Source organism: Ciona robusta, chromosome 4 (assembly GCF_009617815.1).
Source record: "Ciona robusta chromosome 4, ASM961781v2".
NCBI lineage: Eukaryota > Metazoa > Chordata > Ascidiacea > Phlebobranchia > Cionidae > Ciona > Ciona robusta.
Window position 1 is genome coordinate 6489737 of NC_143238.1, and position 15064 is coordinate 6504800.

General features: G+C 38.6%; 2 protein-coding genes across 2 annotated transcripts in view; one reads left to right on the forward strand and one right to left on the reverse strand.

Annotated features, from left to right (window-relative positions):
• Window positions 1–1058, forward strand: part of LOC149737144 (DNA replication complex GINS protein PSF1-like) — a 3306-nt gene extending 2248 nt beyond the window's left edge. The window contains exon 6 of the mRNA XM_089877243.1: window positions 262–1058. Within this exon, the coding sequence (XP_089733369.1) occupies window positions 262–435 (174 nt within the window). The 3' untranslated portion in view covers window positions 436–1058. The remainder of the gene's footprint in view (window positions 1–261) is intronic.
• Window positions 438–14791, reverse strand: LOC149737145 (serine/threonine-protein kinase D3-like). The gene is made up of 20 exons (XM_089877232.1): window positions 14523–14791; window positions 13884–14025; window positions 12320–12451; window positions 11691–11842; window positions 11187–11288; window positions 11020–11104; window positions 10894–10965; window positions 9190–9328; window positions 8454–8574; window positions 8038–8115; window positions 7112–7239; window positions 6485–6576; window positions 6366–6430; window positions 4216–4383; window positions 3515–3676; window positions 2849–2947; window positions 2273–2380; window positions 1708–1867; window positions 1301–1386; window positions 438–739 (listed from the first exon to the last, which is right to left on the reverse strand). The coding sequence occupies exons 1-20, from the start codon at window positions 14694–14696 to the stop codon at window positions 623–625; spliced, it is 2382 nt and encodes a 793-aa protein (XP_089733358.1). The 5' UTR covers window positions 14697–14791; the 3' UTR covers window positions 438–622.
• Window positions 14792–15064: the final 273 nt, after the last annotated feature.

The window sequence follows — 15064 nt, forward strand, 5'->3', positions numbered from 1 at the left end:
TTATAGGCCATAGACGGTATTTTTTATTATTGTAGTTAGATGTTGTACACATGTGTTCTGTTTCATGCACCTTGTGCCCCTTTACAAGTTACCACATATGTAACTTTGACAAGTTACCACATATGTAACTTTGTGATTGTGGCTAAGTGTCCTGGTAGCAGCGATGAGCCTTTAACCAATAATGACCTTTTGTGCCCGCTTAGTGTTAACACTTTTTTGGACGTTTACGTTTAGACTAAACTTATATAAACTACCACACAGGACTTGCACCCTCCACAAAACGTTCACATTGAAGTTCGCTGTGTAGAAGATAAAGGTGAACTTGAACTGGACGATGGCTCAAAAATTCTCCTCAAAAAAAATTCTCTTCATTACCTACCGAGGTCTCAGTGCGAGCATTTGATACGACAAGGTGTCCTTAAACACGTCACTTGATCTCAGCTTTTCTACATGTTTTATTGGCCACCCGAGAAGGCACACACACGTTAGTTAGTTCTCATCATACATTGCACAGAGACTATACTGCATGGCAGGCATCTATAATTTTACAAAACAGTGAAAGGCACGCCTCTGCCTGAGTTCACGAAGCTCGATCTCCCATCTCAACCTTCCAAGGTTATTCTCACATCTCATGTTCCCTCCGGTAATTCTCCCACCTCTCATCGTCGCTTTCATGCGTGAGATATCTCTTCCCAACCTGCTTCTCCAACTGCCGAAGATCCTGCCAGCATTGGTAGTCCTGCAAGAAATCTTTGTTTAATTCTTCACAGAAAAGTCACCTTCGCATAAATAGAAGGAAATTATATCACAATTTATGGTTTCATTTAAATAGATTTTGGCCAGCATTGATGATCCTGTAACAAGATTTTTTGTTTACATCTTGCGTAAATAAGGGAGCTAATCCACGATTGATGTGTTTATATTCAGGTTTTGCGGGATTGATAATCTTGCAAGCACAATCTTTTATTGTTAACCAGCTCTTCATTTTTTACTTCACTGCTTTCTCATCCTTATACTAACATAAAAAAGAGTAAAATACAGTTTGCAACAATTTCAGAGATTCCGAAAGTTTTTTACTCTACTTGCGTAAAAAGAAAGAAGAAGAATTGAAATCAAAACGGACATTATTCTTCATTCCAAATGTTGCAGACCTGTTTCTATTCTATGTAGATGGGGTACTACAGTAAGACATGCCAGGAGCAGGAGACATGAGTTTAGTAGTACCCCAAACCCCAACAACCAGCACAATGTTTGTGCGATAATCTCTAAGCGGGGGTTAAGTTTCTTAATAACCTCTTACCTGCAGCCAAATATGACTCAGTGTTTTGTCTACACTCGGCCGTTTTCGTTTCTTCACTTGTAGTAATGATGCAATTAGATCTACAGCTGTGGGGTGAAAGACGGTTATTAATACTGGTGTGAACTCAAGATTCGTCCAGGAGACTTCTGGTATGCTATGGCAGGGGTTACTTCAACTGCCTCTAGCTCAGAGCTTACGGGCCCAAAGCTGCTATTAGTAGGCGTGCGTCCATGAGCAAGCGACTAAACAGCAATTGTTTTAAAAAATAATCACCCATGAAGTTACATCGTGACTCTGAAGTTTCGTGTTATAACGACTGTGGTTGCCTCACCGTTACGAGTATAAACGATTAACCAGTTACTCTGGTAAAAGTCTAATGAAGAAAACAATACAGAAATCCAACTTACAATCTGTTCCCATCTCACTCCAGGGGTTAGGAGGATACATGAAAGCAGCGTTTTGTATTTGTTGATTAATATCTTCGTCCTCGTTGAAAGGAAACGTTCCGGACAAGCTAACGTAAATAATAACGCCGACCGACCACATGTCCAATGAACGGTTGTAGCACTGAAGAAATAAAGTGGTTTAAATTAAAGAAGCTTTTGCTGTCGGCGAACAATATTTGTACACGTTTTTTTCAGGAGTAAAAATGTGGATTTCGACAAAAAAAAGGCGGGAATAAATACGTTAAGTGTTAATGTATGCTACGTGTTACGTCGAGCGCACGTATACATCACGGCGTCGATGCTGTTGCCCAAAAGGTCTGTCAGTTACACAACAACAATAGTTCAATATCAATGCTGTGTTATAACAATGGATAAAAATTCACCCACAAAGTAAGATAGTCGGTAACTCGTAAGCTGGGACGAGGTGTATAAAACAGAACACCCGTGTTTTACGACCGTCGTTTTCCGAAAATCCGTTTTCTGGCCACGCATGGATAAATAAGTTACAACATTTCATTTGTTTCACCTCTTTCCTAAGCACTTCAGGGGCGAGGTATGCGGGCGTCCCAACGACGGATCTTCTGAACGACTTCTGTCCGATGATTCTCGCGAAACCGAAGTCACACAGCTTCAACTATAAGAATAACAACGTTATTTGTCTCTTCGATTACGGAACCGAACGAAAAGACAGCGACAAAAGAAGTCGTTAAAACACGCTTATGGTTAAAACAGATTTACATTAATTTGGGGAAAGAAAGCGTGGTCGCTACACCTAGCATGCGAACAGCGAGCCATTTATGTTAAATTTTTTTCTAATTTACACAAAAGAAGTCGTTAAAACACGCTTATGGTTAAAACAGATTTACATTAATTTGGGGAAAAAAAGCGTGGTCGCTACACCTAGCATGCGAACAGCGAGCCATTTATGTTAAATTTTTTTCCAATTTACACTTCTAATGGAATCAAAAGTGTGCTTAAAGACACGTAATATGTAAATAAGCAATTAAGCAGCTATGCGTATGGCTAACCGCGCTTTGCTAAAGCTGCTAACGATAACAATTATAAAGGAAATTAAATAAATGGCGGTTAGTGGGCTATTCACCTGTGGGAAAGGGTCGTCGCTTGAAAGAAGAACGTTTTCCGGCTTTAAATCGCAATGAACAATATTTTGCTTGTGCAGACAACGAAGTGCAATAAGAATCTGCAATGAATGAAATAATTAATAAACAACTTTATTTTGGTGTAATGTTGCGGCGGAAATTATTAATTTACGGGAATTCAAAGACGTGTGGAGATTTCTAACGCCATTATTTTAAATGTAGAAATAAAATGGGCGACAGCAACCTATTTCTTGTTGCATGATTCCGATACAACAGTTATGTGTTGAGTGTTCAAAGACAGAGCAGCAAAACTATAATAAGTGTAACAAGTGCGTCTCGCTAATTCCAAAGCTTTTGCCTAGTACCGAAAATATTTAAAACCAAGATACGTATTTTCTAGCCAGCAACAAGAGACTGACGATGTCATTTAGGCAAAATTTATTTATTATACAATTTGTTAGACTTGATTTTTTACTGTATTTCTTCACACAAGAATCGTCTAAATCTAGGAGCACCAGACCACGGTCAGATTCGCGGAATTTATGACAGTTATAAGCGTTTTAGTGCTTGTAACTGAGTCGGACTTTTTTGTCTGTTACGTTTTCGTAGCACCAGATAAGGTTAAGATTCGTGGAATTTATTACGTTCTCGTGACACCAGACACTTACTTGAGATATTAAAAACTTGGTGATACGTTCGGGCAGCCTTCCTCTTTCACTTGACAATATCATCTCCAACATGTCTCCTCTTAACTTCTCCATCACTACGAATATCTGCTCCGGTGTTTCGAACATATTGAAGAGCTTCACAATACCGGGGTGGTCAAGTGTCTGCGTGGAAACGGTTGGAAAGTTAGTAGAAACGACGGGAACACTCCCCTGATGCGTAATACGTATTAGACACGTCATGCTTTATTTCTATTAAACAGGTGCTTAAATTTGAAACATTACAAACTAGATAGAAACAAAAGAAAAATCAGCACTGCGCGTTTAAAATATGTTTGATACGATTCTTATCTCAAACGTTTAAGTTTTAAAAACTAAAACCATCTGCGGTGATTAAAATAAACGCTCTGGGGGAGAGGATGGGACACCGTTTCGTTCTATTTTCTCGACCTATTTTGCAGTAAACAAAGAACATTCAAAGAAATATAAAATCGTATCCTCACGACTCCCATGAACCGTTGTTAATTGTTATTTGGATATTATGTGCAAAAGGTGTCTTTTCCCGCCCTACCATATGTTTAAAACGATTTTCATCCCAAACATTTCGGTTTAAACTAAAACCATTTTCAGTGATGCCAAACGTTAAAACAAACGCGGTAAGCGAACCATCTTCCCCCAACCTATTATACGATGTTGATACATACCTCTAAGATTTGCACTTCAGTACGTAGTTGGCTTTCTTCTTTATGTTGAAACCGTAGCTTGTCAACTACTTTGATAGCAACGTCAAAGCACCGTTTCCGATGTTTTCCACCGTAGACTATCCCGAACTGACCAGAACCGAGAACTTCATCAGGAAACACTTGGTAAATCTATTTGGTCAACACTGGGCGTTACAGGAGATAGTAATTAGGGATGTGCTGAAGTTGAAAAAGCTCGGGTTCGCCGAGCGCCGAGCTTCAACGAAAAGCTCGGCACGAGCCCGAGCCCGAGCACCTATGACGTCATCAAGGAGAAAGGCGTACGAGAATGCGTTCCTATTCAGCCGAAAAGCGCCGCTAATCAAAATATTACAGAACACGTGGTTTGCGGTTAAAGACGCGTCTCGCTTTTCATAATTCCTACTGTTGCAAAATGTAAAACTCATACAAAAAATATTTAATTAAAAAATTATTTATAACTGTTACAGCCAGTGGCGCAACTGACAAGTTTCTACGCATGTTCATCTTGGATAATGTAACGATTATTTACGTCAGCATAAACCTTTACGATCGTTACATCACAAACGAGATTGTTGGAAAACAATCGTGTTTTATTCGCTTCCATACGATCTGTAGCTTGTGTATAATTTTTGTTTCTGATGATTAGTTTAATGCAGGTAAATCGCGATTATGTGAATTTTAATTGGTGCAAATATAAGAGCAAGTAGCGACGCTATCAGTAAATTGGAACCAACATAAATTGTAATATGATATTACAAAGTATCGTCCCGGTCGAGCTTGGACAGAAGCCAAAAAAACATCGTTTGATGGCGCCGCACGAGAACCAGAGTTTCATTACGTCATTTTTCACGAGAATAAATTCACAACGATTGCTTCGTTTGTTACGTGTGGAATGTATGCTACCGCATGCGTCTTCCTTTATTTCATACGCCGGCGCAGAGTGTAAAAATGTGACGCTGATACACGATGTTTTGATCTCGTGTTTGGTTGGGCTGCCCAACTTGGGCAGTGGGCACATTCCTCCCGATTGTTATATTATAAAACGTCATAATTAATAGTTACGTTGCGATAGGACACGTGACGTAACAATTGAATGAAAAATTGTTCTAATTCCAAGCGAAGGAATGTTATATTGAATGCAACGCGTGTGTGTGCGTCTTAGCACTTTCTGGCTGCGTGCGTGTCTGCGGTAAAGGTGGCTTAGGGGTTGCAAAACCCTGTGGTTGCAAAACCGTGGTTGCAGCAATTTATATTATTTCATTATAAAAAAGTTTAAGAGTTTTTGGCTTTTTATTTAAAATGTGATACGAAAACATTGGGCGCTCGTGTAATTCGACACCTGCTGTAATTCGATACGGGCAAATTCGCTGACGTTGCGATTCGTTACTTGCGAGAGAGCAAATTCACAACGAACGAAAAATAATTAAAGAGAAAGCTACGCTGACCAGTCTCGTTATCTCTTAGTAGCTTCACTTTTTTCATTTTTAATATTTTTCGCTCTCGCGTGCAACATTATAGCATAAGGCTCGGCGCTCGGCCCAGATTTCAGCCGAGCGCCGAGCGTCAAAAAAGGAGACGCTCGGGCACGAGCTTTTGAGTTCGGGCTCGGCTCGGCACATCCCTAATAGTAATTGAGGTTTATATCATATATAAATACTCGTCAAAAACTTGAGATAAGAAGTATAGTACTGTGGGATAAAATGTAAGCAATATCCCGAATTTCATAATTGTGTTGAAAAATAACACCGCTCTTTTGGACAACTAAGGGGAATGAAAGAATGAACTATCTTGACCCAACCTAGTATTACGAAGTGGTGCGCAAACCTGCAACGAAGATTCAACCAAAATGTCGGACATTGGGACCCCATACGTCCATTTAATTACCGGTTGCTACTAGCTGATTGACGTATACGGGGGCATTAGTTAATAGCAAAGTATTTCATATCTATAAAACTTCTTTCTTCACTCATCCAAATGGTTAAGAAGCAATCAATGGATCTACAATTACGACCGCGTATTATATCTGATAATATACAGCAGTCAGTACTGAAACCACGCCTTTGGGGTAACGGGACAACTGCGGCCGTAAGACCCCCCCCCCCTATATATAATATAACATTTGCTTTACTTACTTGACTAATATCGGTGGCTTTTGAATCTTCTGGGTCTCTCGTTAGCGATATCATGACTGAAACCTCTGCGTATAAATCGTATTATTTCCGCGAGTCTGTTAACTTTAAATATTCCTTACTTCGTTTTACACCAACGGCCGAATCTTGCTGTTTATCTACTGGTGTAAGCGCTTGGTAGATCTTCGTATGCCAATCAACGACGTTCTGCGACCTTAGGTATAAATATACATATGTAGGTAGGTTGTGCGTGTATTGTATATGCATGAACGTTAAGGGAAATGGTGAAACAGAACTCGCTAAAAATAAGGTTCAAACACACATTAGGGGACACGTTACAGAACCATAATATCAACTTAGTAATTAAATTCTACTGAACGGCAAATAAATGAGCTTAATGGTGAACGTGCATAAAATAAATGCGTATTAATAGATCAATTTCGACCTAAATGCGTTGTAATGATGTTATATAATTATATCGTGGGCAGCGTATGTTAAACTAATATCATTACCGGGCCGATGGACAAATATAATGAAACACACAGTGGGATGATACAGTGTTATTTACATCATCACAACGGTATCCCATCCTTCCCCACAGAAATATATGGGAATTTGGAGCTAACGGTGTCCCATTTTACCCGCAGTATCACATGAGGATTCAGATCCCAACGGTATCCCATCTTACCCCGCAGTATTATATATGTCATATACAATTGCCGACATTCGTAAAACAATAACGAGCTTACATTTCCCCTGTGTCATCCCTGACCAGAAGCTCCAACCCTGATGTAAGAATCTTAAAGAAGTGAAGAGGTTCGCCAGGTTGTAATCTACTAACCATCACTGTACTGAGGATCTCACTCAACTGGATCTCCTGGAATTAAGAAATGTTGATAAAATGAATTTGACGTCACGAATAAATTGCTAATATAAAAAAAATAAATTGACGTCAAAAATGGAGTATCCTGGAATTGATCCTAGAAGTGACACAAAACACATAATGGCCAAATCTTGCCTTAATCCCAAGAACCTCACCCATATACAATAGAGCAGTCTGTATACAACTCATAATATGCTGGTTGGGAAACGAATTTAAACTTGTTAAATCTAGTAAAACGGAGAAATGCTAAAACCGAATTTTCACTCATACCGGTTCCAAATTTCTCGCACAAAATTAACTTAGAATTTGTTTAAAACCCATGGTTTCGACTGAAAAACGTTGGTTTAAAATAAATTTAAAAAACCTTTAAATTTTTATGCCAGAAGATGGGTCATTGTAATAGCAGCAGAATATCTACCTTTACACTACCAGTTCAAACTTGTTTAATGCGGTATAAACCGGAAAATTGGCAGCAAGATCAAAAGATAAAACACAATGCAACGTCCGTATGCTAATTACATTGCGTCACAAGTTGTTTAATGTGGCCTAAACCAGTTTTATCTGGTATATAGTCACGGGGGATATAACTCGACCGAGCGGCGCCGAACTGTAGCATTGCCGTGACGTGTAAGAAACCATTCGTTTACTCTGCTCGCTATTGATTCCCTATGTCAACATACGCGTCGACGGATTCCGGCTTCAGCTATTAATATTCGCGGAGGGGCTTTTATGGACAACGGCGGGGAACGTGGCAGCTTGAGCGGCGCAGACAGGTCCACGAAACCCGGTTACCTTGAAATAATTGGCTCCAGTTTCTGATCTGTACATTGTAATGGACTTCGTGTCAAGTCTCCAGTAGTGTCGTTTACACTGCGAAGTAAACGAGAAATTAGAACACATAGGAGTATAAAAAAATTAGCAAATATATAACAAAATGTTAGCTTGGCTCTGATAAAACATTAAACAAAAATGGCACTTTGTTAAAAATATGAAGAAAAATAAAAAAAAGTTGTCCCGTATTCTCTTCCCCCACCCTACTGTATATTACAAAATCTTAACACCTAAATTACATTTGTCCCTATAGACCCAATGACCATTAATAAATAAACAAATGTTGACAGCGGATGTAAATATACATGGTCTGTAATGTTTGTATTGAAACTGGCAAGAAGATATAAACATATTGATATGCTCTATGCTGTTATTACCATTGCATCCTTGTTCGTAAAATGAATAAGCCATCCGTCTTTCAGCACCGTGCTTGACCGTTTCTTGGTTTGTTTTATGGACTGAACGACTCGCATTAACGGAATGTTTGGAGCGTCCGAGCTGAAATGAGATGACAGTTATTCGATGCATTCGTTGCCCTCGGCTCTTTGCAAGGTCACCAGTGCCAAAGGGGTTAATGCGATTTTCAAGGCTGAAACGTGAACAGCGTTCGCAGAATTTGACCGGCGTAAGGTCGTTACAGTTAAGGCTTTATATAAAGTCAATTTAATGCCACGGAATTTTAAATCATTGTAGTGGTGGCAGAATTAGCGGGGAATTCTCACCAAATAGAAACTACCTATTTCAAAAATTCGTAAAAGTTGTAAATGTGTAAGATTATTGACCAACTATGTCCAACAACCCAAGTCCTTTAGCTCACCGTACGACCTCACCCATATAGAATAGTATGAGCATATACAATGGGCCAACTCTGGCATAGATACCATGCATCACCCATACAGAACGGAGCATATAGTAGGCGGGGACACCTTTAGCACATAATATCCAAATATCCTGATCGTGTTTCTAACAATTAACAACGGTCTATGGGAGTCGTGAGGATACGGTTTTATAATTCTCTGATTGTTTTTTGCTTACTGCCAAATGAGACGAAAAAATACAATAAAAAGGCGTCCCATCTTCCCCCACCCTATTATAAAACACCAACTCGCTCACCTTTCAACGGCCATCATGTTATTCTCCGTTTGTTCGTCTTCATCCATTGATCTGTTAGGAGTCGGAGGATCAAAGGGGTCCTCCGACACTTCCATTCCATCATCACTGTCCATCAGGTCTTCTCCATCTGCCTCGGAGTCTAAAAGAGGGCAGATTATGAAAGATATTCCGTTACTTTTGCTACCAGGCATAATATTCTTTTAGCGGCTCATCTGGTATAAAAACAGCGTGTTTTCGATATTCCGTATCTTGCCGAACGACAGACGAAAAAACAGTTGTGCTAACTATGTAATAATGAACAGCAGCTGATTATTGAGTTGCCTTCGTGGTTGGTCCGTACATGCGAATGGCTATGACTGTTATTTTTAATTTGGTTGTTCGAATTGATTAGCTTCGTTGGTTAATAACTGGGAAATTGGTTATGTCGCTACCGGTGAATATGAGACACAGTTGGTCGAATTTCATTACCTGGCATTTTGTTCGACCAGATTAACGAATCGAACATCGTATCGTATATGGTCTCGTGGGATTATAGAGGCTTTGTTGTACATGATACGTACGGGATATATAAGAGGTCACGTTGAGATATTTAGAAATTAAATTTGGATGATGTCCATTTGTTAATATCAGCTTGAAATATTGCAAAGCAAGGTCGAACCGGTTTGCGCCGGATTAAACCGGTTTTACGTTGTTTGGGGCGGTCAAATCAATATGGCTTTACTAAAATTGAAGATTGCGTGTGTGCAAATGTTTTTTTGTAAAATGATTGAGATTGTAACTCGTTGTTGGATGCCGGTTGCTACGGATGTGTGTTTGACCCAACCCATATGTGTCGTCGTAACAGTTGCTACGAAAGTAATGTGAATAAAATTCGTGTGGGCGGAGGCATTATGACGACACATGAAGCGTGACGACGTGCGAAAATTACTGTGCTAGGCGCAACAGCATCGTAGTGACCTTGAGTACGTGAAGTTGACTTATTCGCTCGTGATAATGTGGTGTTATTGGCTAGCACGATGTTTCCGCTTTCTACAATGGACCCGTTTATCTGTGTTGTTTTAGGCGGGACAACAAAGCATACCACGTGCCCGGTAAAGAACATTCTTATCAAGGCCTCAATCCTCAAGAACAATAGCAATCATTGGCCTGAGAACCTGCGTTGTGACAGCCGTGTATTCTAAACAATGTCGTCTATTCAAAGGAATGAACCATGACAGAATTTTAGGTGCGACATTTATGCAAAGAATTGATGTACCGATACTACACAATAACGGATGCTGCGTATTACAACAGCGCAAACACGCGTTACATCGGTGCCGGAATGGTTGAAATACTTTGTGTGTTTTTAACGATTCCTAAGACTCAAATAATGCATTGTGACAACGACAGTTGCAGCGAACGCTTTGTTGGTGTTGTTTGTTACGTAACAAGCCATTCCATTCGTGAACTCGTGTGGATAATAGGTGGAAACAATAGCGATCTTTCTACCCCGCTATCGACTGCGGCTTGTGGCAATCAGTGGTTTATAGGAAGGAGCGGCGAGTATAAAACACATGGTTTTACATGTGGCCATGTAAGCTATACTTGTCTATTATTAATGGCAACTACTCAAAAACGGGAATGGCAACATGAGAAGTACTTGGGAAACCCCTATGTATAGTTTATTAGGTGAATATATTGTCCGAAACAGAAAGTGCATCTTACTTTTGGTTTCTTCCTCTGGGCAATTGGCGGGAACTTCATTTTTACATCGTTTGTGGCAGTTGAACTTGCAATCTGTGTATAAAGAGTTTTAAATAGGGTCAAGTAATGGTTACATATGGACCATACCTTTGCATTGAAGGCCTTGCTTGAAAAAACCTTTAAGAAGCTTCTTGCAGTGCATGCAGACTGTAGGTCGTGTGTATGTGTGCACCTGTCGTACAGAGATAATTTGTTTGCTAAGTTCTGTGTGCGTGTGTAGCGTGGTCCCTGTTTTGTTGGTTCGGTCCGCTCACCTGAAAAGTGTGGGGAACACGTATCGCCGGTGATCGCTCCATCCAAAGCGGGCGGCAAGAGTAAGTTCGGCTCGATCTCTGCGAAGGATGTAGACTAACCACCTGGTGAATGTGTACGAGGTTTGAATTAGCACGGTTGGTTGGCAATGTATAAGCGAGGCTTACCGCTATATACACACTCAGACAGAATGGTGAAGGGCTGCAGAAAATCACCTTAACTTGCGACTTACCATGTTATGGTTCATTACTTTCAAGTGAATTGTAAAAATGCAATTGAAATTTGCTTATGCTTATACCAGTACTACCACATTAAAAAGATTTTCGTTCATTTCTAGACAGTGAATTGTAAAAAAATGGAGGTATTGAATTGTTGAACATATACCACAGTGAATAGAGGTTCAAGCTTGCCATGCAAAATACAGCAATAAACTAACTCCGCCGCATCATATTACACCAATGGTAAGCCGTATGTAAAAAGTAATATACGACAAGTTATTTCCTTACCGAGGAAGCCACAGAATCTTGCAAGGAGAGCGTGGAACCACCGTTCCAATTTGTTTGCAGCGATGTTGACACGGATGCTTTTCGTTTACGAACTAACGTGCAATCATTAGGGATTTTGTAAGCACATCGTTTGTGGTAATTCTGCCCACAACCTGTAGAAATCGGTTACAACTTTAATATTGCAAGTTTAACACAGAAATGATAAAACACGAAAGGTAGACACGAAACGCACTTTTCTGTTGGCTGTTAAGCTCATATTATTAAAAAGATTCAGACATGTGTACATAAGTACATTTAAAATTGATTGAGTATTAGTATAACCTTCAATCTTCATAAGGAATATACCGAAAACCTTATAATATCTGTCACCAGAAACTACATAAACTATTGCACTCTATATCACATTTGAACAACATACGCACATAATTAGTCAATAGACTTCCCACAGGTTTCGATGCGTTCTGCTTTACATGTTCTATCACTAAGCGGTAATTACCGTGTGGTCAAAAATTACCCAACTGCTAGCGTTTTCGTACCGGCACGCACACAAATAAAGAGACGTTAATTGGAAAATACCGGGTTTTCCGTCGGTTTAAGACGCGCGGAGACATTCTGTTGTAAATACTTACCGTCACAACGAAGTCCTTGTCGTACTATCCCCCATAGCATTTCACCACAATAGTCACAGAACGCTGGTGATCGGTAGGAATGCACAGATAAAGTGTGAGGGCGTATTTTCATGTTTTCATCACCAAACTCGGCTGCAAAGAAGAAATTGTCCATCTAGTTTTGCACTACAAGGGAAAATACTAAACAAATTGACTTGTAAAAACTACATGGTACAGTGGCTTAATTTGCGCCAATCGATTTACAAATTGCAACAGCTGTGAATCATGTAGTGACATTATAACAACAAAACGGAGCGCAGTGAATAATTGTAAACGGCCTATTCGAACTGGCCTCGTTTAATTTAAACGTATGAGCTCATAGAGTATTTACACTATGATATCACGCCTGCACACGGTTGGCGTGACAGACTGGGAGTTAAAATTAATTGAGATTCCGTGGCTTAAACTAGAAGAGAGGCAATTATGGCAGTCTGTTGTTTAGTAGGCCATTAACGTAACCGCCTTGTATTTCACGACTAGAGACGCAGAGGCCAGCGCATAGCTGACCACGCCTTTGCGTAAGCGTTAAAGATTTACTGCGCCAGTATAACCCGCCGTATATGGCCTCAGGCATATTGTGTACTGGCCACATATGGTTGAATACTCCAGCCATAGATTGCTCACTGACATTGTGATTAAGTTTACAACCGGGGCTGTTGTAAAACGCACAAGAAAACAACACACTAATAAGTTAATTAAAGAAGTAATTAAGTCGTTTGGTTTTATCCCATAAGACCATTACCATAGCAATTTCAGTAACAAAATAAAGAAACATCCTACACAAAAACATAAAACCTAACCTAATAACGAATGCTTATGCCTTATGCCATTCATTAGAATCCAATTTGTAAATGTTAATTTAAGTCATTCTGCAAGGTATATGAGTTTCATCCTATGCAATTAGTTTTAATTCTAGAGCAGCCACGTTGAAATGGTAACTACTATGTGGTTACATGAGTTTATCATTGTGCAAACAAAGTTTAAAATCTATGACACAAAATGATTCACATGTTTAACATTTCTAAAACTGCTTACTTACAACATGGGTGGTAAACAAATTCTTTTAAAGGCATTTAATTTGCATGCTTTTAGTGAAACATACACTGCATTTACTATTTAGTTGGTACAACAATAACGTAAAACTACATACAAGGGACAGTAAAGTTTAATGGGTTAAATGGAACAGTTTAATAGGCTAAATGGAAGGCTAACATTTCAATGATTCAGTTAATAAAAATTGGACCAAGTCTGGCCTAACTACCAAGTTGCTTTGCATTCTATAGGACCTCAACCATACAGAATAATGAATTGAATAGCAAAAGAATAGAATGCAAAGTTTTCAAAGCAGAAGTATGTGTCTTTAACATTGAAAAATATTTAAAACAAAGCGGTTACAGTCAAATGCTTCAGTAGGTGATAACTTACAATCTTACATGAAACCACAATGTTTAAAGTTAAAAGTATATGCAACTTACAACGAAAACACAATAGGCGAAAACAGCATTTCTCAGCTGGTATAACTTACATGAAAGCACGATTTCAATGAGAGACCCTTCTCTTACATCCTCAGGTGACTTGACAACTTGTAAGATGTTATCGGAAGTAGGATGGTGGTGGAAAAGGTAGATTTGTTGCGCCAACCTTAAACATATTTGAGCTTGGGGAAACTGTGACGAAAAATGCATTTCATTGAATGACCAGAAATTGAAAATTATGACAAGTTTTTTGGTTATTTATTTTTAAGAAGATTTGAACTTTCAACACAGGATTCTTAACTTTGTCCTAAAAAAATGATAAATTCTAATGCTTCCTGATAGAATTATTGGTATTAGGAAGTCAAAGGTGGACCACTGTTACCACATAGTAAACATAAGATCACTTTCAATTTTAGGAGTAAAGAGTGACTATGAAAAAGATAACCTTTCGGTATCATTGACAGTATGAATTATTAAATTTTATGTTAACACCATGTTAATTGGAAGAATTGTAGAAATTAAAGCTAAGATAATAACATAGTGCTAGTTCTAAAATAGGCATGATTAGGTGAAAACTTACATATATTGGGCTGAAAGAGAGACTGTATCAATAATTTATGACATTATTTAATCATAGATTAAAGTCGTAGACAATGAGTTGTATTCACACAACATAAGAAACATCACACCTGTTTTTCAAGCACGGCAACAGCTGCTTCTTTTAATGCAGTAACGGACAGTTCAGCTCGACGGATAGCAACAGGCTCTCGGTGGAATCCGATTTGAAAATGGAATTCTAACACGGACTCCGAAGATATTGATTCTTCAGTAATGATTGTAGTTTGACGATCGTTGGAAAACATTTCCAAGCCAACATTGAACAATGATCACGATTTAAATAAAATGGCTAAATAAAACCATACAAAAGTAGAAAAATACTGAAGAAACAAAAAGGCTTCATTTAATAATGATAATAATACAGTTAATAAATGTGAAATATACATTAAACATTCATTTATTAAAATACATATATGTAATAACTATTGAATTAGGTTATTGGGACAATTTTTCATTATGTACCTTTTTTACTCAAAAACACTAAAACAGTTTTCTATTATAAAACATATTTACTAATATGGTACTAAAATATTCAAAAACTCTGTTTTTAAATAAATATCAATAATAAACAATAAATTTAAGGTAAGCAACGCTTTTTTAAATATGTAACTTG

Bases quoted from the DNA above. Each gene is read 5' to 3' on its own strand.
- LOC149737145 (XM_089877232.1), bottom strand. From the start codon at position 14,696: ATGTTTTCCAACGATCGTCAAACTACAATCATTACTGAAGAATCAATA. The intron at 2,948-3,514 runs GTAAGTGTCTGG...CATTCATTGCAG, and splicing joins CCAAGTTTTTAATATCTCAA to ATTCTTATTGCACTTCGTTG. The intron at 1,387-1,707 runs GTAAGTTGGATT...TTCACCCCACAG, and splicing joins GAGTGAGATGGGAACAGATT to CTGTAGATCTAATTGCATCA.